This window comes from Papaver somniferum, chromosome 6 (assembly GCF_003573695.1).
Source record: "Papaver somniferum cultivar HN1 chromosome 6, ASM357369v1, whole genome shotgun sequence".
Lineage (NCBI taxonomy): Eukaryota > Viridiplantae > Streptophyta > Magnoliopsida > Ranunculales > Papaveraceae > Papaver > Papaver somniferum.
In genome coordinates, this window is record NC_039363.1 from 171,082,669 (window position 1) to 171,108,975 (window position 26,307).

Sequence of the window (26,307 nt, forward strand, 5' to 3'; positions counted from 1 at the left end):
CAAAATCCTTGAACTAAAATATGCGTACTTTACTGTTCAGGATGTCCGGACCTAAGTCCGTGTACTCGTACGCGTATTGCCGGAAGTTCACATCCCGTGAATTTCTGCTGGAGTTTGTGAACTGAAAACAAACTCAATCCGGGTACTTAAGTATGCGTACCGGTATGCATACTTGAGTGGGTTATTTTCAAATAACGGTTTATTTATGAACTAAAACATATATAAACTAAGGAATGCATATTTGCAAAACGTGGTTGTAATGTTCATGAATCGATTCGAGTGAATCAAAATAGTTTTTGTTTCGATTGTGTCTTATATACTTCTATGAGATCTAAGCAATTGAACAACTCTCTAACTAGTTCTTATGAGTCATTTGAACTAGTTATGGTGAAGACGAATAAGGTTGATATGAAAGTGGTCATATGGCTAACCATTGGTTAACTATTGTTGAACCAACTAGGTGTACACGTTTAGGTACGGTTACACAAACCTAAATGAAAGTGCATTTCATTTATGTATAACAAGCTATGATTCAATCGAACAGTTGATAGATATTAGCTTGAATCTGATCAGGTTTTCATCTAACGATGAATATTGAATGCTTTGTTACCAAGGTAACATTGATTGCAAACCCTGATTTGAAGACTATATAAAGGAGAACTCTAGCAACTGGGAAACCTAATCCCCACACCTCCTGTGTGATACTAGTTGTATAATCTAGAGTCGATTCTCCTTTAACCTTAGGTTTCTACCGAGACCCTTTAGGTTAACGACTTGAAGACTTAATTGGGATTGTGAAGCCATACCCAACTATTTTCTCTATAGTTGTATGATATGATCTTGTTGTTTCTATCGTGATTGAGTGTTGTTAGAGCATAGCTCGGTCGACCTCGCATGCGTTGCTATATCAAGCATGTTTGTAAATGTTAGTGATCAAAACTATGAGTCTCGATTTCTAGTCTATTACAGCTAAGTCTCGGACTAGGATAAAAAAGTGTAGTTGAGCTCAAGGACTTCATGGCGATTCATCATACAACGACGAAGATCTACTCAAGGAACCGTGAAACTTCATCAACAAAAAGGTATGTGGAGACTTGAACTTATCTATCACTCAAATGTCTATCTATTCTATCTCCTACTTCTTATGAGACAAAAAGTCGTATGCTATATAGACTGGATCATACACACTTGACATTTCGAGCTGAGTATTCACTACTTATCTTTTTCTCGAAATCATGTGTTGATAAAGCGTTTCGCTTTGATCAAGTTTATCTTCACCTAGTGACGAAAGTCATGAAAAGTTTCAATTATTTTGAGAATTGCTCTGACGTTAAAAGGTCTGTGAATAACGGCTATATAACGTCCTCTGAGAATGTCTCAATGATTGGAATAAGATTTTAGATTACATAACCATGTATTCCTTAATCCGAAGTTTTCGAACTTTGTTGATTGAGAGAAACCGGAGGAATTGGCTTTGCCAAGTCTGCGAACCCAGTCCGAGAACTGACGGAAGTTCTCTTACTGAGAATTTATGCTGGGATTTTCCAAAAACTCGTTTGCGTGTTTAGTCCGCGAACTGGCGGAAGTGTCTTTGCCGAGATTTTCTGCTGAGTTTGGAAAACTCTACCGGCTGCCTTAAGTCCGCGAACTTGTTTGTGATCTTAAGTGGTTATGATCTAAAGATGTGCTCTGAACATGAAACTTAAATTACTAAGGAATGCTTTATGCAAACCGTAGCTATAAATTTCATGAGCCGATTCATCGAATCATCTTTGTTTCAATTGTGTCTTGTATAGTTACATAAGATCTCATAGCAATTGAACAACTCTCTAACTAGTTCATTTGAGTCAATTGAGCCAGTTATGGTGAAGAAGAACAAGGTTAATATGAAATTCTCATATGCTTAACCTTTTGGGTTACTATGTTGAACCAACATACACGTACACGTTTGGGCATGGTTTTCACAAATCCAGTAAACGTCTACCCAAGTATGTGTGACAAGCTAAGTTTTCGATCTAACGGTTGAGAAATATTAGCTTGAATCTAAATCAGGTTCTCATCTAACAGTGAATAAGGATTGCTTTGTAACTAAGGAAAAACCCTGATTTGAAGGCTATATAAAGGAGACATCTAGCATTGTGCAAAACTAATCCCCACACGTCTTTGTGATACTAGTGCGCTCGCTAGAGTCGATTCTCCTTTAACCTTTGGTTTTCTTCTCTAAAACCATGTTAACGACTTAAAGACTTCATTGGGATTGTGAAGCCAGACCGCTACTTTTATCGTATGAGTACAATCTTTGATTGGCTTGAGATCGTGAGAGTTCTCCGATAGGCAAGATAAAGAAGTCACAAACATCTTCGTCTCACTGTTTGTGATTCCTCGACAAACCGCTTGTGTAGTCAAGAAGGATTGTTGAGAGGTGATTGATTAATCTAGGCTGTTCTTCGGGAATATAAGACCGGATTATCAATTGGTTCCTGTTCACCTTGATTTTATATCTTAAGACGGAATAAAACCTAGGGTTTTTCTGTGGGAGACAGATTTATCCTTTGATAGACTTTTCTGTGTGAGACAGATTTGTTTATTATCAAGTCTGCGATTTTGGGTTGCATCAACTTTTGGTTGTGGGTGAAATCAGCTAAGGGAATCAAGTGCGCAGTATCCTACTGGGATCAGAGGCGTAGGAGTACAACTGTACCTTGGATCGGTGGGAGACTGATTGGGTTTCAACTATAGTCCAGTCCGAAGTTAGCTTGGAGTAGGCTAGTGTCTGTAGCGGCTTAATACAGTGTGTATTCAATCTGGACTAGGTCCCGGGGGTTTTCTGCATTTGCGGTTTCCTCGTTAACAAAACTTCTGGTGTTTGTGTTATTTCGTTTCCGCATTATATTTTATATAATTGAAATAATACAGGTTGTGCGTTAAGATCATCAATTGGAAATCCAACCTTTGGTTGTTGATTGATATTGATTGATCCTTGGATATTGGTCTTTGGTACCGTCCAAGTTATTACTTGTATTTGATTAAAGACTCGCTATTGTTTTAGCTTGAGTAAATCAAAACAAGTAAGAGATATTGACTCCTTGAGATACTTTAATCTAGATTGAGTCTGACTGTTTAGTTAATTCTCTAGCAAAGTATTTCGGAGTTAGTCCATACAGATTGCTAAGCGAAATATTGGGTGGTGTTGTTAGACCCCCGCTTTTTCAATTGGTATCAGAGAAGGTAAACACGTTTAAGACCTAACAAGTCCGTGTTTGTAGCGATCTGACTCTTGGACGGAAGTGCTATCTCTGTAAACGTACTATCAGTCTTCGATGGCTCAAACTATCTATGGTGGAAAGTTGCTATGCGCACATTTCTTCAGTCGCGTGACATCCGATCATGGATCTATGTTGTGAATGGCTATGAAACTCCTGTTGTTATGGAAATAGATGCATTTGTACCTAAAGAATTTCTTATGTATTATGGTGCCGAGTTAATTGCTGAAAAGCAAAATTCTGACGGTTTGAATGCTATCATACATGCCATTACCCCAAATCTTCAGCATCATGTGACAAACTGCACTAGATCTAAAGATGCTTGGGATATCTTAGAAACCGTATTTGAAGGCAACTCCAGTGAAAAGGATGCTAAGCTTCGAAACCTTAATTCCGATTAGGAGAACCTTTGTATGGCAGATGAAGAAACATTTGATGAGTTTAATCACAAAGTGTCTGAAATTGTTAATGCATCTTTGGCATTAGGTAAGACTATTCCTGAAAAGGACATTGTGATGAAAATTCTCAGATCGCTGCCATCTAGATACGAGTCTAAGAAGAATGCCATCGTTGAGGGGAATAACCTCGATAATATTTCCAGAAACACCTTGGTTGGAAAGCTTAAGATCTTTGACCATGAGCATACATCCAAAGTCGGTAAGGATATTGCCTTTAAATCACAAAAGAACACTAAATTACTTGTCAAAGGTAAGAGTGTTCATGTCTCTGAGGATGATCAGTTTGAGGATGATTTTTCGGATGAAGATCTTGACAAATCAGTCTCCTTGATCACAAGACAGTCTAGGGATCTTTTGTTGAAGAGAAGTAAACGGTTTTCAAGAGACAAACCTAAGTCATCAGACAAACCTCACGGTTGCGTACCTCCTAAAAACAGGGATGCTGACGAGGCTGATGACGAGGACATGCCTCAGTGCTTTAAGTGTAAGGGTGTTGGCCATTTTGCTAACGAATGCCCAAATCGTAGAAAATACACTGGGAACAAAGGTCTAGCTGTAACACTTGATGAAATGTCTGAAACCTATGATTCCGATGAAGATAGGAAATCAAGTGTAGGGCTTCTTTGTGAAAACATCGATTTTGATACTTGTATCAATACATATATCAACTTCAATGGATTCGGAGAAGAGGGAAATCCAATCAAGCTGGAAAATTCACTGAATACGATAAGTAGAAACCGTATCAGTGATGTTTCAGGATCAAATGTATGTCTAGCTGCTTGCACATCTCAGATGCCTGAATATTATCCAAGATTGACGTGCTCGTTTTGTTCGATGAAGGGACACGAACTATCAAGGTGTTACAAATACAAGCACCAAATAAGGCACGCCAGTAAACTTCAACGAAGAGCAGATCGATTAGCAAGGAAGCTGAAACTTGCTCAGAAGACCGCTGAGGTATGTAGGATCTTATCTTCGTCTAAGAAGTTGGTTTCCAAGGATAGAATAAGACCATTTGAAAAGAAAATATGGTAAAATCGTTTTGATAGACAGAGATCAGAATATTCCTCCCATGAGGAAAAAGATGGACAAATCGTTATTCATCGCAACACAACTTGATTGTGTTGTTGGGAAAATCTTGTCTCATGTGCCTGTTCGAAAAGAGACAAGATTGAGTGTTGATGCAGGCTTCAGAAAAGTTTTTCCTTCTTTTCTTAGATTTGTTATTTTTTGTCTATCAAATAAAAGAAAGGGTTATTATCGACAATTCTACTCTTTATAGGGTTTTAGAATTGGGCGTATACGAACCTGTCAATAGGTTTCGAACCCTACATTCCTTTTTCCCTTTTGACATCCTTTATAAGACTGCTTGTTGAGTTAAGTGATTCCATCATACAAATCTAGTTGTTCATAAATGTTCTCAAAGCACTATGTCGTCAGATGGAAAGGATGTCAATATGATTGTTAAGTCTTTAATCAAGGAAAAAGAGAAATCTCCTGTTTCTAAGTCCCTGAAAAGAAAAAGAAGGAATACAAGAAAACCCAGGGTTGTTCCTTCTAACTCTCAGAAGTTTTCCGATGTTCTTGATGAGTCAAAGGAAATAAGAAGGGAGATTTATGAAATAAAGACATTCGTGTCTAAATCTTTAGAAATTCAGAGGACCCTAATTCGACCTCTTCAGCCAAGACAGTTCGTGGGTATTGACAGTTATCTCCGTGAACCTTATGTCCCTATGGTTGTCGATAACAAGGAGTTCGGGAATGATAAAGAATTTCTCAAAGGAATTGTTGCCTAGTATGTCTTCTTTTTGGATTAGTTGGAAGAATAACTAGAGCTTTGAATAGCGAAGATTGTGACTACACATAGCTATTTTTGTTTTCATCTTCTTATGTTATTTTTTAGGTTTATTGGTTTAAAATTCTAAAAATATTTGGAGGATGACATTATTGCAGTATTAATCTGTTTTAAAGTATTGCAATATTTTTATGGGATATGTATTGTTTGCGTCCGTGAACTTGAAGGTCCCATATTTTGTCAGAAGTAAAGTCGTTCATGAATTGATATTCGTACTGATGAAAGGACGAATGGACTTTTGACAATTAAAAAAGTTATGCCTATGCAGTCATTTATTTGATGAAAAATAGGATGAATATCTTTTGTTTGACAAGGATAAAGTCTATTATGTCGTTATGCAAATAATGATGGAAAATAGAATAGATCCTTGTATGTTATCCACGGTATTGATCTTCATTGATCCATTTTGTTATGTTTTACCGTGAAGGCTTCATTGTGTATCTTATGTTGAGCACCTTACAACTATGTCGATTAATATTGGCCTTGTTGGTTGTTCCATGAGATGCTATGTGTTGAGCGTTCTTGAACTAAATTAATCATCTTGATTGGTTATTTAGTTGTTTTCTCCGAAAGTCTTCTTTTGTCGAGCAAAATCTTTTGACAATTAAATTGATTGCTTCGGTAATTATTTTGGTTGTGTATTCCAATGAGATTAATTATAGGTTCTCTTGTAATTAATCTAGTTGAGTTTTTCATATATTCCACAAGTTCTTGTGTTGAGTATATAAACGGCTATACTAATCATGTTCTATTGGTTGATGTAGTCGTATATTCCGTAAGGTGTTCCTTATGTTGAGTATTTGAACGAGCAAGGTAGTCATATCCGTGTGGTTATCTTAGTCGTAGCTCCGTTAGTTTTCTTATGTTGAGCACAATCAATTAAATTGATCACTTTTGTGGCCTGATTTAGTTGCATATTCCGATTAAATTAATCATGGGTTTACTTATGATTAATTTGGTTGAGTTTTGGATATAGAAAAATCATTTCCATGGTTTTTGGTGTCCAATTAAAAAATCCTTTTTTTCTTTCGAAATTAAGGTCGCTCTTGTTGTTCTTTCGGGAATGACATCAAATGGGGGAGAGTTCTTTTGAACTTGTGCTTAATGGTAATATCTTGCAGGGTATGCGGCTGTGGAATTTAATAGGAGTTATCTTGTATCTTAAAACTCCTTGATAAATGCATTTAGCTTTGGCTTTATGATTGCATCTAAATTAAGTTGGTATGTATTTTTATTTTAGTCTATGAAATGTCTCTTGTGGAAATTTCATTATGATCCCGTTCTTTTACCTTTCCCAATTTTATTGACAAAAAAGGGGAGAAATAATGTAGTTCACACTACAAATACATATGGTTTTCGGATCATTGTGTAAGGGGGAGTGGTTTCCATGATACATATCACCATAGTATTGTTGTTAAAGTCGTTATGCAATTGGACTTTGATGTTACATAATGATACTATGACATTGTATAATAATGATCGAGAATCTCGATTTCTCTCATTGTTATAGTTACGGATCTTCAACAACGGTGGTGCTAAACTTACAACCTTTGGGGTCATTGGAGTACTTGGAAGGACGAAGATTTCAAGGAACGTTGAAGATTAGACTATGGAATAGGAGCCACTAAAGTTTTTTTTTTTTTGTATTCCGTATGTATTAATAGTTTTGTCACTAAAAATGACAAAGGGGGAGATTGTTAGAGCATAGCTCGGTCGACCTCGCATGCATTGCTATCTCAAGCATGTTTGTCAATGTTAGTGATCAAAACTATGAGTCTTGATTTCTAGTCTATTATAGCTAAGTCGGACTAGGATAGAAAAGTGTAGTTGATCTCAAGGACTTCATGGCGATTCATCATACAACGATGAAGATATACTCAAGGAACCGTGGAACTTCATCAATAAAAAGGTATGTGGAGACTTGAACTTATCTATCACTCAAAAGTCTATCTATTCTATCTCCTACTTCTTATGAGGCAAAAAGTCGTATGCTATATAGACTGGATCATACACACTTGACATTTCGAGCTGAGTATTCACTACTTATCTTTTTCTCGACATCGTGTGTTGGTAAAGCGTTTCGCTTTGATCAAGTTTATCTTCACCTAGTGACGAAAGTCATGAAAAGTTTCAATTACTTTGAGAATTGCTCTGACGTGAAACGGTCTGTGAATAACGGCTATATAACGTCCTCTGAGAATGTCTCAATGATTGGAATAAGATTTTAGATTACATAACCATGTATTCCTTAATCCGAAGTTTTCCAACTTTGTTGATTGAGAGAAACCGGAGGAATTGGCTTTGCCAAGTCCGCGAATCCAGTCCGCGAACTGATGGAAGTTCTCTTACCGAGAATTTTTGCTGGGATTTTCCAAAAACTCGTTTGCGTGTTTAGTCCGCGAACCTAGTCTGCCAACTGGCGGAAGTTTCTTTGCCAAGATTTTCTGCAGAGTTTGGAAAACTCTGTCGGTTGCCTTAAGTCCGCGAACTTGTTTGTGAGATTAAGTGGTTATGATCTAAAGATGTGGTCTGAACATGAAACTTAAATTACTAAGGAATGTTTTATGCAAACCGTGGCTATAAAGTTCATGAGCCGATTCATCGAGTCGAATCATCTTTGTTTCAATTGTGTCTTGTGTAGTTACATAAGATCTCATAGCAATTGAACAACTCTCTAACTAGTTCACTTGAGTCAATTGAACTAGTTATGGTGAAGAAGAACTAGGTATTTCTGTGGGAGACAGATTTATCTATTACTGTAAACTTTTCTGTGTGATACAATTTTTTTTTATTAAAGACCTCGACTTTGGGTCGTGGCAACTCTTAGTTGTGAGTGAGATCAGCTAAGGAAATCAAGTGCGTAATATCCTGCTCGGATCAGAGACGTAAGGAGCGCAACTGTACCTTGGATCAGTGTGAGATTGATTGGGGTTCAACTACAGTCCAGATCGAAGTTAGTTTGTAGTAGGCTAGTGTCTGTAGCGGCTTAATACAATGTGTGTTCAATCTGGACTAGGTCCCGTGGTTTTTCTGCATTTTCGGTTTCCTCGTTAACAAAACTTCTGGTGTCTGTGTTATTTCTTTTCTGCATTATATTTTGTTATATAATTGAAATATCACAGGTTGTGCGTTGTATCGATCAATTGGTAAATCCAACCTGTGGTTGTTGATTGAAAGTGATTGATCCTTGAACATTGGTCTTTGGTACCGTTCAAGTGATTTCTCTTGTATTCAATCAGGCTCGCAAATTCATATTTGTTTGAGTGAGGATTGAATCGACAAATTGAGATATAACTCTTTGATATACTTTTTATTAAGATTGAGTCTGATTGTCTAGTTGATTCTCTTAAAAGTATATTGGAGTTAGTCCATATAGATTGTTAAGAGAAATATTGGGTGAGGTTGTTAGACCCCCACTTTTTCATTTATCATAAAACAATTAAGGTTCCATTATGAGTAAGAGACTTAACGTAGATGGTGAATTTTGGAAAAATGGTCAGCCTAAGGATAGCGAAAAAGTCAAGACCAGAAAGCCAAGACCTCATCACCTGAATAAGGATAAGTCCTAGCACATACGACCAAAAACTTAGCAAATACAACCAAATCTTAAGTTAACACGCCAAAGCACAACTTCCGAAGCCTAGCACCAAATCTCAATATCTGAAGCTCAGAGTATTCAAAGCCTAAACCATCTGTGTCTTTGTTTGGACGATATTTTCTTTCGACAAGCGAGACTCCGATTAGCCTCTTATGAGCAAGACTTTGTGAGCCCCTTATGAGTAAGCCTCCGCTCATAAGTACACGATCAAGTTTATGTTCGCCTTCTCATTAATAATATGCAGCTCATGGTATCTTAAGATTCAGTCCTTAGCATGACTCATAGTATTACATTCACACACAGTACACTGGCCATGCCTACTCACAGCTTTCATGACACATCCATGGTTAATTCCATGAGCATGAGTGAGACTCGAGTCTCACCTGGGCCTTATGACTGATTAGTAGTAGCATATGTACGTGATACACCGGTCATGTACGAACAGGGATTACGACTTATTCCTAATAACATCCGCACACGATACATTGTTCATGTCCGCCCGTACGTGAATCATATTAACATCCGCATGCTATACACTTGCCATGTATACTCTGCTGAGCATGTTTGCTCCCCCGAACCCCGTACCTGACTCATAATACTATTTTCACGCGATAAACTGGTCATGTCTACTCCCCGAGCCCCGGACCTGTATCCTAGTAACATCTACGCGTGATGCACTGTTCATATCTGCTCCATGCATGAACACTATTCACGACTAGCTCCTAGCACATCCCTGCGAGATACGTTGGATAAGTCAAAGTATTCTGTAGTCTCATGCAAGAGACACTATCAGGCATGCAAGCATCACTCATTCTCCTGAATTGACTATACGAGACTTCAAATCTTTGAGCACGCCCCAGCTGGCCTCATTTAACCCGAGGTTTACTAGCTCTTCATAAACCTCGTATAACACACGAGGCTGTAGCATGAGCTTCACCTAAGGCACAACTCACCTTTTCAAACTCTTAAGCGTCCTCATGACTAACAAACTTAGGTCTGAATCGCCCAAACTTATCCAAAACGTGGCCAAACTTTCCAGAGCTCCGCACGCTCATCAGAGAAACCCATAAGCACAAAAACGGCTATCACAAGGCGGCCACACAAAATGGAGGCTGCGCATCAGCTCATTTCGTGTTCTATACTCAATTCTTGAGATATTTCCAGCTTTTCAAGTGACTTATTCTAGTCATGACCTACTAATACATCAACAAAAGTGCTCATTCACCCACACAATGGGGGGTGGGTGCGGGGATAACAATTAGGCTTTAGTTGTCGAACACGCTATTAGCTTAGAGGGAAGACGATGTCTGCCCCGAGTTTACATTCAATCTGCTTCAGTAATTTCACATTAAAATCAACTTATCAAGTAGCTATTCCTAACCAGAAGACGTCGTCTGCCCCTATAATTGTCTTCCGAACTCAACGGCTGCCTCTAGTACGAACTATGGTGTCCACTGTCCAGACTCCAGTAATTAGCCAGCGGTTAAATGTCTGCCGTCAGTAATTAGCCAGCAGCCAAATTCAAATAGTTTTGTTTACTACAGAAAAGTGCAAGCTCTGGACATTACTGTTGAGTCTGATTTCATGGTTAAATTGGGAATCAATTCCTTGAGAGTCTACTACAGAAGAGAGCATCCATCTCTTTACAAAACTAATACTACCTCCTCCTATTCCTCATTCAAAACATTCACCGTCTCTGCATTTCTATCTAATACAGTTGAATTAGAACAAGCAAAACGCACCACCACCAAAATAATCACTTTTTCACGGATTTTTCAAGAATGTTCAAACAAGAAATTACTAATACATGTAGGGAAGCAAGCTCATTCCCAGATGATAACAACTGGATTTGTTCCAACAACTTTTGTTACGAATTGTTTGATTCATATGTACATCAGATGCTCGATTTTAGATTACGCATCTAAAGTATTCGATGAAATGCCTAATCCAGATGTAGTGTCGTCGAACGCGATGATATCTGGTTACGCCAGGTATGGTTACATGGATCTTGCACATTCTGTTTTTGATTCAATGCTGGTAAGAGATGTCATCTCATGGAACTCTTTGATTTCGGGGTATTTGCAGAATGGTTATTACTCCAAACCTATTGTTTTGTTCTTGCAAATGGGACAAATGGGTATAAGACCTGACCATACAACTTTTTCTGTTATTCTCAAATCGTGTTCTTTCTCGGAGAATCTTGATTTAGGAAATCAGATGCATTGTCTTATAGTCCAGATGGGTTTCGACTGTGATGTGGTAACTGGGAGTGCTCTTTTAGATATGTATGCAAAATGTAAAAGCTTGACGGATGCCAATTGTGTTTTTCGTGAAATGCCACTACGGAATTGGGTTTCTTGGAGCGCAATGGTTGCTGGCTGTGTTCATAATGATCAGCTCTTGGACAGTTTTGAGCTGTTCAAGGAGATGCAAAGAGAAGGAATAGGAGTCAATCAATCTACTTATGCAAGTATTTTGAGGTCTTGTGCAGGTTTATCTTCATTGTCATTAGGATCTCAGATGCATGCCCATACTTTAAAGAACGATTTTGGAACCGATGCTATAGTAGGAACAGCAACTCTAGACATGTATGCAAAATGCAATAATCTGAGAGATGCTTTAAGGGTTTTCAATTCTTTGCCGAACCATAATTTGCAGTCATGGAATGCTATTATCGTTGGCCATGCTAGAAATGATCAAGGTTTTAGTGCTTTACAATTATTCAGGCGTATGCACATAACTGGGGTTGGTATGGACGAGATTAGTTTTTCCGGTGTTTTTAGTGCCTGTGCAGCGATCCAAGGGCATCTAGAGGGGTTACAGATGCATGGGTTAGCAGTTAAAAGTGGTTTTGACTCAAATGTCTGTGTAGAAAATGCAATGTTGGACATGTATGGAAAATGCAAATCTCTGGCTGAAGCTCGTAGAGTATTTGATATGCTGGAAAGAAGAGATCTTGTATCTTGGAACGCAATTATAGCAGCTTATGAACAGAATGGAAATGAAGAGGAAACACTTTTGCTCTTCTTTAGAATGATTAGGTCAGGCATGGAACCTGACCAATTCACTTATGGTAGTGTATTAAAGGCCTGTGCAGGTTGGGAAGCTCCAAACCGTGGAATGGAGATTCATGATAGAGTCATTAAATCAGGACTCAGCTCAGATATGTTTGTTGGAAGTTCTCTCATAGATATGTACTGTAAATGTGGTATGATTGAAGAAGCAAAGAAGCTCCATGAAAGAATGGGGAAACATACAGTCGTGTCATGGAATGCAATGATATCTGGATTTTCATTACAGAAACAAAATGAGAATGCTCAAAAATTATTTTCCCAGATGTTGGACATTGGATTAACACCTGATAAATTTACTTATGCAACTGTTCTTGATACTTGTGCTAATATGGCTACGATTGGACTTGGTAAACAAATTCATGCTCAAATTATTAAGAATGAGTTGCAAAAGGATGTTTACATTTCAAGCACTCTTATAGATATGTATTCGAAGTGTGGTAACATGGAAGATTCTCTGTTAATGTTTGACAAAATGCATGAAAGAGATTTTGTGTCATGGAACGCTATGATCTGTGCATGCGCTCAACATGGTCTTGCAGAAGAGGCTATTAATGTATTTGAAAACATGAAACTTGAAAACGTTAAGCCTGGCAGTGCCAGTTTTATAGCAGTACTTCGGGCTTGTGGCTATATGGGCTGGTTTGAAGAAGGATCGCGTTACTTCCAATCTATGGTAGACGATTATGGGTTAGAACCTCAGTTGGAGCATTATTCATGTATGGTGGATATAATTGGACGGTCAGGACGAGTCAAGGAGGCTTTGAAGATGATCAATGAGATGCCATTTGGGGCGGATGTTGTAGTTTGGAGAACCCTTCTCAGTGTTTGTAAAATTCACGGGGATGTTGAGGTTGCAAAACTTGCAGCAAGTTCGATTATGCAGTTAGATCCTCAAGATTCTGCTGCCTATATTCTTTTATCGAATGTTTATGCTGAAGCAGGACTGTGGAGTGAAGTTTCTAAAATGAGAAAGATAATGAGGGAGAGAGGAATGAAAAAAGAACCAGGTTGCAGCTGGATAGAAGTGAAGAGCAAGGTTCATCCGTTTCTTGTAGGGGATAAATCTCACCCTGAGTGTGTAGAAATGTATAATAGGCTGGATACACTGGTTAAAGAGATGAAATGGGTTGGTTATAATCCTGACAAGTATCTTAGTTTTAACGACGAGGAAGATGAGAAAGAAGAGTAGCAGCACTTCCAAAGGCGAGTTTTTTGGTGCCACACAGTCTACAAGGTATCTAATTGACATTCACCTTCAGAAAGTCACCAGTTAGTTTTTATTGAAAAAGTGATTCTACTTGTTGACATTGATATACATCTCTCGTGTGATATTTGTTTACTTTTTGAGATGCTATGGGTTTTTGTAGTTCCTTGTTCTGTATATAAAAATAACTGTGCCTCTAACCTGTTATTAATAATTGTGCCTTTTTTCGTGTTTCCAGAAAGTTATTTGGAGGTGCATTACTTCGGGAAGATTATGAAAATCATGGATCACCTAATGTATCAAAGGGAAGTAAAGATAGATTCGGCCAAGCGACATACCAAATTGGCAAAGAGACAGAGGCCTGACTTTGTGCATAAGATAATCGTAGCATTTGGGTAAGGTTTATGCCTTGCCATAATAAATCGTGTGGTAACCACTGACAATTCACCCGCTGCAGTTTACTTTTGTTGAAAATGGTTATGTTTTTATCGCTCAATTTGCCAATCTTGAATACATAGAGTTTTTGTAGATATATTTCTACTTCTGATGATGTCTCTCTTTCTGTGGCTTTTTCTTAAATTCTTATATTGTTTGTTTGCGGTGTTTCCAGTTTTTTCCTGTTACCAGCATTTGTCATTTATCTTTAGGTCTTTTTGGTGTAATTCGATCTGTTCTATTTCTCGCTATACCTGTGTTACATGTTGACACTTTTTAAAATTTGTTATTGGGATTTGTCGAATTTAATATGGTTATAATTATTTTCGCCCTTTGTAACACACTTATTCTTCATTCTTTTCGGATCCCTGTGTCTGTAGCTTGTTTTTAAAATTTAAAGGCATCATTTCTCCATGGCATTACTTTGGAGTTTGTACATAAACTACTATCAACTTTTATTACTGCTGGTTCCATGTTTCATTGTAACATTTATATTTACACATGTATATTTTGTAAGTATCATCTTCCATTTGGTTACCTGCAATAATTTTTTTGAATTTTTTTCTTAGCGTGTCATGACATGTTCCACTTGGAATTGTTCAGGAAGCAGCTTTGGGGAAATGCATCGTGTTGTGTACGTCAAAGAACAAAATAAATCCAAACTCTAAACAAGAACTAGGAACGGATGGTTTTGTGCTTTCCTCACATCTAGATGTTCAACGATGCACCTTTTCAATCTCTGGAATTGAAGGTAGACAATCTATCCTATATAGTTTCTGTTATGCTGTTCATTGTATATGTAGTTATCATATTTATTTATCTTGTATCCACCGCAGTCAGTCGAAACTCAGAAAGTTTCAAGCTGGGGAGAGATCACAAACAGAAGGTAATCCCAAAAGAAGTTACTGTGATTTATATGATTTGAATTGCCTCTAGATTAGTCGGAAATCAGAAAGTTATTTTTGATCTTTCTGCAGATGCAGAAGTAGAGAACTCCAAACCTGGTGGCTGGTGGTTCTGAGAGTAACAACTTTAAGGCTCCATTCTTTCAGACTGAAGAGACAAGGAACCTGAAGGTATATTATGAATTCTGGCTTAATTACAAAGGGGTGTATTATAAAAAATAAAGAAAATGAGGGGGTATTGTTTTAGTTCCTTATTATAATGTAGCTGTTGAGAGTGGTCGCGATCCTCGACCATATCCAGATCTAGAACATTCATGTAATTTGTAGTGTATAAAAAGAAAAGAAATGAAAACCCAGTGCCATCCTCTTTGGTCTAAAATTTAAAATTTAATTTTTGCAAATGCCACAACACCAACATGTATTAACTTGTAAACTTATTGGCTCTGATGCTATTTTAATTTCACGCATTCACGACCTCAATCAAGCCACATACTCACACGACTCCTTGGGAAACTCTGAACTTCAGTAGGGTGGCAGTAGGATGGTTCAAAACTGATTTTTCCTCGGTAGGTGTAAAAGACATGGCCAAAACTGATATTATAGGTGAAAAATTAGCTTACCTCTTCTTCTAAGGGCTAATTTTGTTGAATTGGTATGTCACTGTCCTCAAGTAGAGGCTATTCTGAGTGTCTTTTCCACCTAGTGTCTTATAGGTGAAAAAAGTTCACCTCTTCTTCAGTCAAAATACCCTTAAGAAAATGTATTGGAATAAATAACAGTCCCGTCAGGATCCCTTTTAACGGTACACCCGACCAGACGTATAGAGATCAAAGGAATCCATAGTTCATCTGAAGTGCTCATTAATTAGTGCTTCATATATACAGGATGCCACAGGTAAGTAGAAGTAACAAGCAACAGATTAGGGAATTGGCTGAAATACACATGATATTGAATTCACAGAGGAAAAAAAGATGCAGGGGGTGGATGAGAACATCAACCAGCATATTTAAACCTCTATTCTCCTCCCCTTCATTTTCAGAAAACACCGAAACGGAATTTTTACACTGCTAGGCCTAGTTCTAACTCAAGGTTCAGCTTACTATCCTCCGATGTTAACAGTCATAATTGTACATCTCCAACAAAACAAAGGATCCATAAGTCGTGAATTCAAGTGGCAGGGCGTAAATCTTTCCTCCTCGTCTGCATCTAATCTTTTGCTTTTTAAACCCCATTCACCTAATGTCATAAAATCATTGCCATGGAATTAGTGTAGGGAATATCAGTTTGGATGAGTATACATAGTAGACACAAAACAAATTTGTTAATTTGTAAAGAACATCTCATACCAATGGGAGCAGTGTAAGCTAATTGACCAACACTACTAACGTAGACTAGGTAGATGTGTTTAGCAATAGAAAACCACAGTTGCAAGTTGCAACATACCAGATATGACATGAGAACGAGAGACAAACCACGGGCAGTCATACACCTCTTCACACAGGATCAGTGAACTCAGTATTTTAGTTTCTTTCTACTGTTTGACCTATCTTCAAAACTGGTTACTTGCCCACCTTGTATGAGTCCAGCTGTTTCTTCACAACCCTCACATATCCATATGACTTCACCGTCACAATTCTTAGGTGTTTTACCTAAACAATAACTGGAAGAAAAAAAAAACCAATAAATGTCAACACAATATTACCAGGAAAGCCTTTTAAGTTGTATAGTTAATTTGTAAGAAATAGCATGTGGCATAATGAAAAAACGGGAGTGCAGTCCAACATACCTATGTTCAGAAGATGTTTGACACAAAACACAGTAAATTAGGAGCTCAGCATAGCCCGAGTCACCGCATTCCTGACAAATGGGATTTACCTGCTGTTGCCAGTCGAAACGGTTAATGTTGCATGCATATATCCCAAACTATAGTAATCTGATGGTAGTGGTACCAAAGTTAAACCAAAAATGGTAATATGAGTATTAAAAAATTAAGATGAATACTCATATGAGCTCTTCACCAGGCATGTCAGTTCTAAACTACTTGGCAAGAATATGGACACAGGGAACCTCATTGAATAAAAATACCAATTTTCTTAACTGATTCGAACACTAACATCAGATAGATCGGATGTCTGACTTCCCTTTCCCACTAGTAGTCTAATTTCATCTTCCACTGAAGCAGAACTGGTACAGTGGATACACAAAAATTAAATCAAAAACAACATCAATATTCTTCGTGAAACGTAAAAAACGAGATAACAAGGTTGACAGGGGACGGGATATAGAAGTCTAGTTTGAGAAGGCAGCCTTCAACTTGGCTTATCCGCATTTTGACAACTCAGTTCATTGTACCACATCTTCTGATCTCATTGTCTGCTATGTTGCTTGGTGAAGAGGTGCTTCTTGCAGTCAGAACTATCTTATTTGAAAGATCACAGTACCACATAGAGAACTCTCAAGGGAAGAGGAAATATAATATCCAAAACAACGAAAAGCTAGCATATGTTGCAAGGGGACAAAAGTACAAATGGAAGACGCTCCATAGAAAGAAAAAGAATCAAATTTGTTCCAAAGAAGCTAGTTTTCACTGGTGAACTAATTCTTTGAGCCCACTTTCAGGTGCTCTACGATATTTTCTTGTACTATACTGTTATACACCATTCTAGCTACTTCTATTTCTCAGCTAATCAACGTGCAGGAGTGCAAGATTAAAGGTGAATAACAGAGCTCATACGAGGAACATCATCAGCTCTTTTCAACAGGACCAGCAACAGAGTATCAATGGTGAGTTTAACCCAAATGCTGAAAATATGGTAATAGCAGGTCATCGATCTAAGACACAGAAACTGCATACGAGTCTAAGCACGCAAAACCTTTACCAGTTATCATAACCCGAAAGATAAACCGAATCTGTTGAATCAACATGCAAATTGTAGTACCCTTTTGTCATGAATGACTATGGAAGCATACTAACTAAGATCATGTGTAATAGTGTCATCAAAATCTAATTCAAAAGTAAGATCAAAGACCACAAGACACGAATACACAGAATCAAGCCACTGTAGTACCACAAAATTGATGGAAAAACCAAGAAGAAAGCAGTACAAATGTTTGTTTCGCTAGCTATCAAACAAATTATATACTAGAGTTCCATAAATAGACACAATGATCAACAGAAAGAAAGAACACCAGAAGATGTCAAGGGTGATACCACGTCCTTGCCTCATGAGATATTACCTGATCAGGGTAGGCTTGCTGAACATCCTGTATCAACATAGCCTGGTAGTGATCCTGACGTCGAGCAAGGTTGCCATGTTTGAGAGCGGTACAAATCATCTTTTGATTTGGCTGCTCACAGCGGTCTTGCTGGGTAGCGAAAGGGTCAATTCTCTTTCTTTGCCGCTTAAACTCCTCAAGTCGCAGCTCAAGGCGGTCTTGTTGGGTAGCAATACTATCACTCATTTTTTGTAGCTGCGCAAACTCCTCACATTGCTGCTTAAAGCGGCCATCTTGGCGAGCAATACGATCAATCATCTCTTGCTGTTGCTGGTCACAGAGGTCCTGTTGGGTAACAACACAGTCAATTCTCTTTCTTTGCTCCTTTAACTCCTCAAGTCGCAGCTCAAGGCGGTCTTGTTGGGTAACAATACTATCACTTGTCTTTTGTAGCTGTCCAAACTCCTCATGTTGCTGCTCAAAGCGGTCATCTTGGCGAGCAATACGATCAATTATCTCTTGCTGTTGCTGCTCAAAGTGGTCATCTTGGCGAGCAATACGATCAATCATCTCTTGCTGTTGCTGCTCACAGTGGTGCTGCTGGGTAGCAAGACAGTCAATTCTCTTTCGTTGCTCCTTAAACTCCTCCAGTCGCAGCTCAAGGCGCTCTTGTTGGGTAGCAATACTATCACTCATCTTTTGTAGCTGTGCAAACTCCTCGCATTGCTGCTCAAAGCGGTCATCTTGGCGGGCAATACCATCAATTATCTCTTGCTGTTGCTGCTCAAGGCGGTCATCTTGGCGAGCAATACAATCAATCATTTCTTTCTGTTGCTTCTCACAGCGGTCCTGCTGGGTAGCAAGACGGTCAATTCTCTTTTGTTGCTGGTTGAACCCCTCAAGATGCAGCTCAAGGCTGTCTTGTTGGGCGGCAATACTATTACTCATCTTTTGTATCTGTGCAAATTCCTCATGTTGCTGCTCATAGCGGTCATCTTGGCGAGCAATACGGTTAGTTATCTCTTGTTGTTGCTGCTCAAAGCGGTCATCTAGGCCAGCTATACGATCAATAATCTCTTGCTGTTGCTGCTCACAGCGGTCCTGCTGGTTTGCAAGACGGTCAATTCTCTTTAGTTGCTGGTTGAACTCCTCAAGTCGCAGCTCAAAGCTGTCTTGTCGGGCAACGATACTATCACTCATCTTTTGTAGCTGTGCAAATTCCTCATGTTGCTGCTCATAGCGGTCATCTTGGCGAGCAATACGGTTTGTTATCTCTTGCTGTTGCTGCTCAAAGCGGTCATCTTGGCGAGCTATACGATTAATAATCTCTTGCTGTTGCTGCTGAAAGAGGTCCTGCCTGGTAGTAATATGATCAATTAGCTTCCGCTGTTGACCGAATTCCTCATCATGTTGCTGCCGAAGGTGGTCTTGTTGGTGAGCAATATGTTCAATCATCTTTTTCTGTTCCATGAACTCTTCATGTTGCTGCTCAACACGAGAAAGAATAACCTCCATTGTATCCTTGAGCGACTGGATGGATTCAGATGGACAAACAAATTCTCTAGGAGTATCAGTAGGAAGTGCCAGTGGGAGCTCACTAGCATTATCATCAACAGTATAAGGAGGAAGAGGAGGAGAAATATTATCCTCAAGTGCACTTCAGACAGAGATCTGTCATTATTGTCGCAAGGATCATTGGGAAGATGATTTCGACACAAAAATCGCATATCAACAGAAGCAAAGGAACTGTTCTTGGAATTTGAACCTAATTTATTTCTCTCAAACCTTCCTTGGTACTGTAATAACTAATAAGGGCACTCCTAGCGAGGAATTCACGCCCTGCTTAGAGCGACCGCAATGGTACGACTAAACTCAAAGATCAAAGACCAAAAAAAGACTAAATATGAGTTTAATCTGTATTGTGACGTTATGGGGAGAAGACCAAATTTGGTCGCGCGTAAAACAATTTTACGCATGAAGACGGGCGGAAGTATTAGTTACGTTTCATTTCTGCGCGGAATTATAAATTACGTTTCATTTCGGGCGTAAATATAAATCACGTCTGTTATCGAGCGTAAATATAAATTACGTTTCGTATGGGGCGGAATCTTAAATTCCGCCCGTTGATCAGACGGATTTCAAATGACCGCTCGAAGAAACGTAAAAATAAATTCCGCCCGAGTTAAACACGGTCACACAACACGTGTGAGATCAGACGGGCGAACATCTGGTGTCCGCGTGATGAATTGTACGGACGGACATCTGCTGAAGCATCATCTGGTGAAGCAGCTGGTGTTACTTTATCATTATTACCAGATGTGAAGCATCATTAACGACCTACGCTCAAAGCAGCTTTAACATCTAACCTCCATGCAAAACCACCACCACTGTCGTTCATTTTCCAAACATCACAAGGTACAATCAACGAGTGCCTCTCCTTCTTACACGTATACTGTAATCTAACCCTACAAACAAACCCTTCACATCTCGACGGTAAAGATTCGTTATCTTTCGTTACCAACCACACCATTTCCGGTCTCTGTTCTCCGCCATAACCGAACCCATCTTGATTCACTAGTTTTCTGTACGCTTCGTTGGTCCATCTCACTCTATTCAAACTGTCAGATATGAATCCAGGACACGCGTCTTTCTCTAGATTAATCTTTTTTTCTTCGTCAGTTCTTCCTAAAAACCCTAACTCTATCTCTTGATCACCGAATGTTTCAGTTATACACTTCACAGTTACACATGATCCTACTGGTCTTACTGGCTGTGGAATCACAACCGTCCGATCTGTTGATGATGATGATGTTGATAGTGCAGCAGAACCACCACCTGATCCGCCTGACCCTCCACTACTAGCTGGACTACTGCCGTTTTGGCTCCATGTTGCAGCAGGTACATAACTAGTCAGATGACTCAATGGTAGAAGTGATGATGGTGAAGATGATGCTTCACCAGTGGGTTTCTCTGGTAATAATGATAAAGTAACAACAGCTCATTGTACGGAATTTTGGTGTCCGTCCCAGAGAGGCGGAATTTTGGTGTCCGCCTGGCAACGCGCGGAATTCTGATGTCCGTCTCATCATGCGTAAATTTATGTTACGCCCGCAACAAACGTAAATTTAAATTCCTCCCCACCAACATACGTAAATTTGGTTTACGCCCGTTAACAAACGCAATTTAAGTTTACGCCTGACAACAAACGGATTTTAAATTTACGCCCGACTATATTAGGATTTGGGATTTGGTCGCGACTAAATATGGTCTGGGTTTTGATCGTGGGCTGGGTTTTGATCTTTACTCCGTCCCGCTGCGTTAGAAAATCAACCCAAATTTTTAGTCTTCCTCGCCCACTGTGGATGATCTTACACCACATACCGGTGGTTGGCCTTAGGTTCGGGAACAATAAAATGGGTCACGAGTCTCGTGACCTTTTATCTACTAATTTTGACAGGGGTGGGATTTGGGTTGGGTTAACCCACCCATTCAATTTTAGTTTTGGTATTCAAGGTAGTGAAATGTTGGATTCTGACGAGACGAAAATTGGTCGGAATTGATCGGAATTTGCCGGAATTCTTGATTGAATATCGGTTGACTCGGCAGGAATTGATTGGAATTGGCCGGAAATCTCCGTTGAAGTTTTTGAAATTTGTATGGACCTTGGTTATAGGTATACAATTGGTGGTATTTTATTATATTTGTGTGAAAAATGTTTGATGAACGTATCAAAAGTATACAATTCGAAGACGAAATTTCAGAAGTTACTCCGAGATTTCAACCGAGAATCTCCCCGAAATGAAGTTGTCTCAGTGTCTCGGTCCCGTCCGAAACTGACTGAAATCCGGAATTAACTACAGTGAACCCACCCAACTCATGTCCAACCTGAACGTTAGGCAGACATGGACAATGTATTTCAAAACTTTGGGCATAAAATTTATAAACCCGAGTTAAATTTGGGAAAGTATGGGGGGAAATATTTCTAACCCAAACAACCCGTCAACCCGAAGAACCATGATAACGTTATACTTCCTCCGTCCCACTATTAGATGACCTAGTTCAAGTTTGCACAATTTTTAAGGCAAGGAGTGGAAGGGAGTATTTTTTTAAGTATCTTTTACAATTATACCCTTATGGATAACAACTTGTAAAATTTATAAATGATTTATCTCTCAAATTATAGCATGGATTTTCGTAAACTTTGTATCATTGAAAAGCATTTTAAAACACCTACATAACGAATATAAACATGGATATCAAATTATACATATTTCTTATACTGCCGATAATCAATCAAAAGGATAATTTTAGAAATATTCCCTTGTTTAATGAAATAGGTCAACTAATAGTGGGACAAAATTTTAAACTAAGTAGGTCATCTAATAGGGGGACGGAGGGAGTATAAAACTATTTTTATAATTAGTATTGTTATCTATCTAGAGTAATTTTAGATATTATCTTCAAATCTAATAATGAAAATATAAATTACATTCATCTTATTAATCATTCAATACGAAGAAAAAAAAGTTTATATTATTGTAAATAATCTTCAGTTATTTGGAAATTTGAGATAAATGGAGCAATCAAATCTTATTATTAGTAAAATTTGTTATTTATCATGTTACAAATTCGTATGTCTAAAGAAACTTGGGCCAACCTGAGGAACCCAAGGAACATAACTTGGGCGTACTTGGGCAGTATCTTCATGAGTTCCGCGAGTTCGATAGGCAATCTGGACAAAGGATTCCTATTTCAGGTCTGCCTCGGCCAAGCCTTATAACCCGCCTAACCAACCCAAGTCCAACCCCTAAATTTTGATGTGCAGAAACTATCAAATAGTCTTAATATCAATATAAATAAGTGAATTTGGTCAAATGTCTAGTTGGTCCTTTTTAAAAATATATATTATTGTTTTGTCTAAAATATTACTGTTTGGTCCTAGGGTGGACGATACAAACGCGGAATGACATCATCATGATATAAAAAAATATCAGAAAAACCATTTTTTTCTTTGTTTCCATAAAAGTAAATAAAAAACTTAAAAATGAAATATCTTTTGAACCGTAAGTCAAAAAATAATAAAAAAATTCTATTCGGAAAGCTCTCGTCGAGATCCATCCAACGAACATCATTGTGACTATATTTTAAAGCTTTTAATATTTACGTTATCCTTTAGCTAAAAATCAAGTATAAAATAAGCTATCAAATGAGTTCATTCTAAAAAAAATGAACTACTTGGATGAACTACCATACTAGCTAGTTCATTATACAAATTGAACTGCTTGAATGAGCTACCATATGAGTTCATTCTACAAAATAAACTCCGAGGATGAACTAACATACGAGTTCATTCTATAAAATGAACTACTATTATGAGTTCATTCTACAATATGAAATACCATTAGGAGATCATTATACCATATGTTCATTCTTTAAAATGAACTGGTGTAATTAGAATGAACTACTATACTCTAAAATAGTGTTCATTCTTGGATATGAACTTCCATTATACCTTAAGATAATTTTATTTTAACATAATACAATGAGTACTAGTTGTGTAGATCTCACCGAGACCTTTACGAATATATAAAATTTATTAATTTTTGGCTTATAATTGTTTTGTTTATGTTAATACAAATAAATTAGTAAAAAAAAAAGAGAAAGAAAATAAAGTAGTAGATAATACAACTATATGTCACGTAAAAAATTAAGAGAAAATAAGAGAAAGAAAATGATATTCTAGATATCTTAATATTTCTTAATAAATAATGACCAAACCAAACTCTCCTTTGTTGGTGGACCAAATTAACTTGACACCACCTAAGATATGATGAAATAGAAATTTTCCCTGTTGATAATAGCTAGGAATGAAATTAATTAAATTAATAACTAATGGCCATGAATGATTTGTTACGACTAGGTAGAGTTTCACAGGAACTGGATCGGAACCGGACCAGGACCGAATAAACCGGACCGGGCAAGGGGTACATGGAAAGGAAATGGAATCCAGAACCGGTATAAAGGGGGTACAGGAACCGGTTCCAAGGGAATCCCGAAAGGTACCGATCCATAAAAGACTGATTAATAATAGTCGTCCAGATGAATGATTTCACCGTCAATGCTAGGTATTCTATTCATAACATCTTATCCTATAGAACAAAAATCAATCTATTCACTCGTTATTTCTTTCCTGCCTCTTTTTTTTTCAACTGAAATATGGAGGGTTGAACGAGTTCTCAAGCTGGAGAATAGTTGCTTATTGACCATTGACTAATGAATGATTGAAGAATTAGAAAGATGGGGTTAGTTTCTAGTTTAAATTTGAAGCCGAGAGTAAACCATGGAAGAGACATACAACATCTCGGATTTTCCTTTCTTTATTATCAACATAGTTAAAGAATGTAGTTGTTTCCGTTGGTTTGGGGTCCAATGGTGGTATACTAATGAATGTTCACAACTTCTGGAAGTGTTAGGAGATTTGGGTTTAATTAAGATTTGAATGCATTGCAGGGAAGGAGATTGAATGGATCTTGAAACTAGCGGATGGTTATCTTTCCAACATCAGAATCGTGCATAGAAAGTATCAGCGGAAATGTCTGAACCACTTTCAGTTAGTCTCCAAGTCTTGCTGTAACTAGCCATCGGCCAAGTGGATCACATGGGTTTCACTATGCTAGCTGTGGGACCAGGTAAAAACCCAGTACCAGACTTGTACCAGACCAATATTACAAGAACATGTATAGGTCCAGGTACTTAAAAAAAACAGATCAGTAGCAGGTATAAGTACCATGTTTTTAAGAAACTCGGACGGTACCGGTCCATGTGTATCCCTACAACCAGGGATTGACAGCGGGTCATGTCTTGGTATTACTTCGTAGGTTCTTTCCTTCTTTTCCTTTGGTTGCATTCCTAAAGAACTACGTTTCATAATCTCAATCTTGTTGTCAAGTTTAGTTGCCAAAACTATAAGTCTTGAAATCTAGTCTACTTACAGCTAAGTCTCGGATTAGGATAGAAAGTGTAGTTGAGCATTAGACTTCACGGCGTTCATCGATTGAAGACGAAGAACTACTAAGGGGAGCTTGTGTAACTTCATCAACAAAAGGTATGTGGAGACTTGAACTCATCTATCACTCAAAAGTTTATCTACTCTATCTCCTATTTGAGATAAAAGTCGTATAGCTATATAGACTTCGATTATACACATTTGATATTTCGAGCTGAGATTAACTCGCTTACATATTTCTCGAAATATGTGTTGGTAAGATTTCGCTTTAACCAAGTTCATCTTATACTCGTGACGAAAGTCAAAAGATGATCATGTGAAAATCTCTTGATAACATCTTTCATGATTTGTGTGATACAGTCATTTGATGTTGTCTCGGAATGTTTCGTATTGATTATTTCAATAACTTGAAAATCTCTTTGATATTAATAGTTAGTGAAAACAACTATTGTCATCCTCTAAGAAAGTTTCAATGATCGAAATAGAGTTTAGAACAAATGGATTTAAGCATAGTATGCGTACTTTCATATATGTAATCCATGTCCGGAAACCATGGTATGCATACATGTATGCGTACTTGTTGGTTTTGAGAAAGTTCGGGAACCTGGTATGCAAACCGGTACGCGTACTGGCATAAGGTTCAGGTCCGGAATTCTATGCTAAGTTTGGATGGCATGCATACTAGTTCGCGTAATGGCGAAACCCAAATTTGGTCCGGCTACTTAGGTACGCATACCCGTACGCATACCTAAGTGGATGATGTTCTAAAATCGGTTTGTTCATGAACTAATACATTTATATAATAAGGAATGCAATCTTTTGCAAACCGTGGCTATAATGTTCATGACTTGATTCGAGTGAATCAAAATCGATTTTGCTTCAATTGTGTCTTGTATACTTCTATGAGAATAACAATTGAACAATTCTAGAACTAGTTTCATTTAAGTCATTTGAACTAGTTATGGTTAAGATGAATAAGGTTGATATGAAAGTTTTCATATATCTAACTTCGGTTAACTATTGTTGAGCCAACAAGGTGTACATGTTTAGGTAAGGTTACTCATATCTAAATGAAGGTATATTTCATTTATGTGTAACAATCTAAGTTCGATCTAACGGTTGAAAGATATTAGCTTGAGTCCAATCAGGTTTTAATCTGACGGTGAATATTGAATGCTTTGTTACCAAGATAACATTAATTGAAAACCCTGATTTGAAGGCTATATAAAGGAGAACTCTAGAAACTGGGAAACCTAATCCCCACACCTCTTGTGTGATACTAGTTGCGACTAG

The 26,307-nt window shown here is 38.0% G+C and overlaps 1 protein-coding gene and 1 long non-coding RNA gene across 2 annotated transcripts; one reads left to right on the forward strand and one right to left on the reverse strand.

The window, feature by feature from the left end:
• The first annotated feature begins 10,729 nt into the window (after window positions 1-10,729).
• LOC113290114 (pentatricopeptide repeat-containing protein At3g02330, mitochondrial-like) lies at window positions 10,730-15,123 on the forward strand. The gene is made up of 5 exons (XM_026539652.1): window positions 10,730-13,482; window positions 13,691-13,847; window positions 14,491-14,638; window positions 14,724-14,773; window positions 14,865-15,123. Exon 1 carries the CDS (start codon window positions 10,759-10,761, stop codon window positions 13,435-13,437), a length of 2,679 nt encoding a protein of 892 aa, XP_026395437.1. The 5' UTR covers window positions 10,730-10,758; the 3' UTR covers window positions 13,438-13,482; window positions 13,691-13,847; window positions 14,491-14,638; window positions 14,724-14,773; window positions 14,865-15,123.
• A 514-nt stretch (window positions 15,124-15,637) lies between these two features.
• LOC113286419 lies at window positions 15,638-16,655 on the reverse strand. Its single transcript, XR_003329291.1, has 3 exons — window positions 16,579-16,655; window positions 16,236-16,452; window positions 15,638-16,028 (listed from the first exon to the last, which is right to left on the reverse strand). It is a non-coding gene; the product is annotated as an uncharacterized LOC113286419 (long non-coding RNA).
• Between the last annotated feature and the right edge of the window lie 9,652 nt (window positions 16,656-26,307).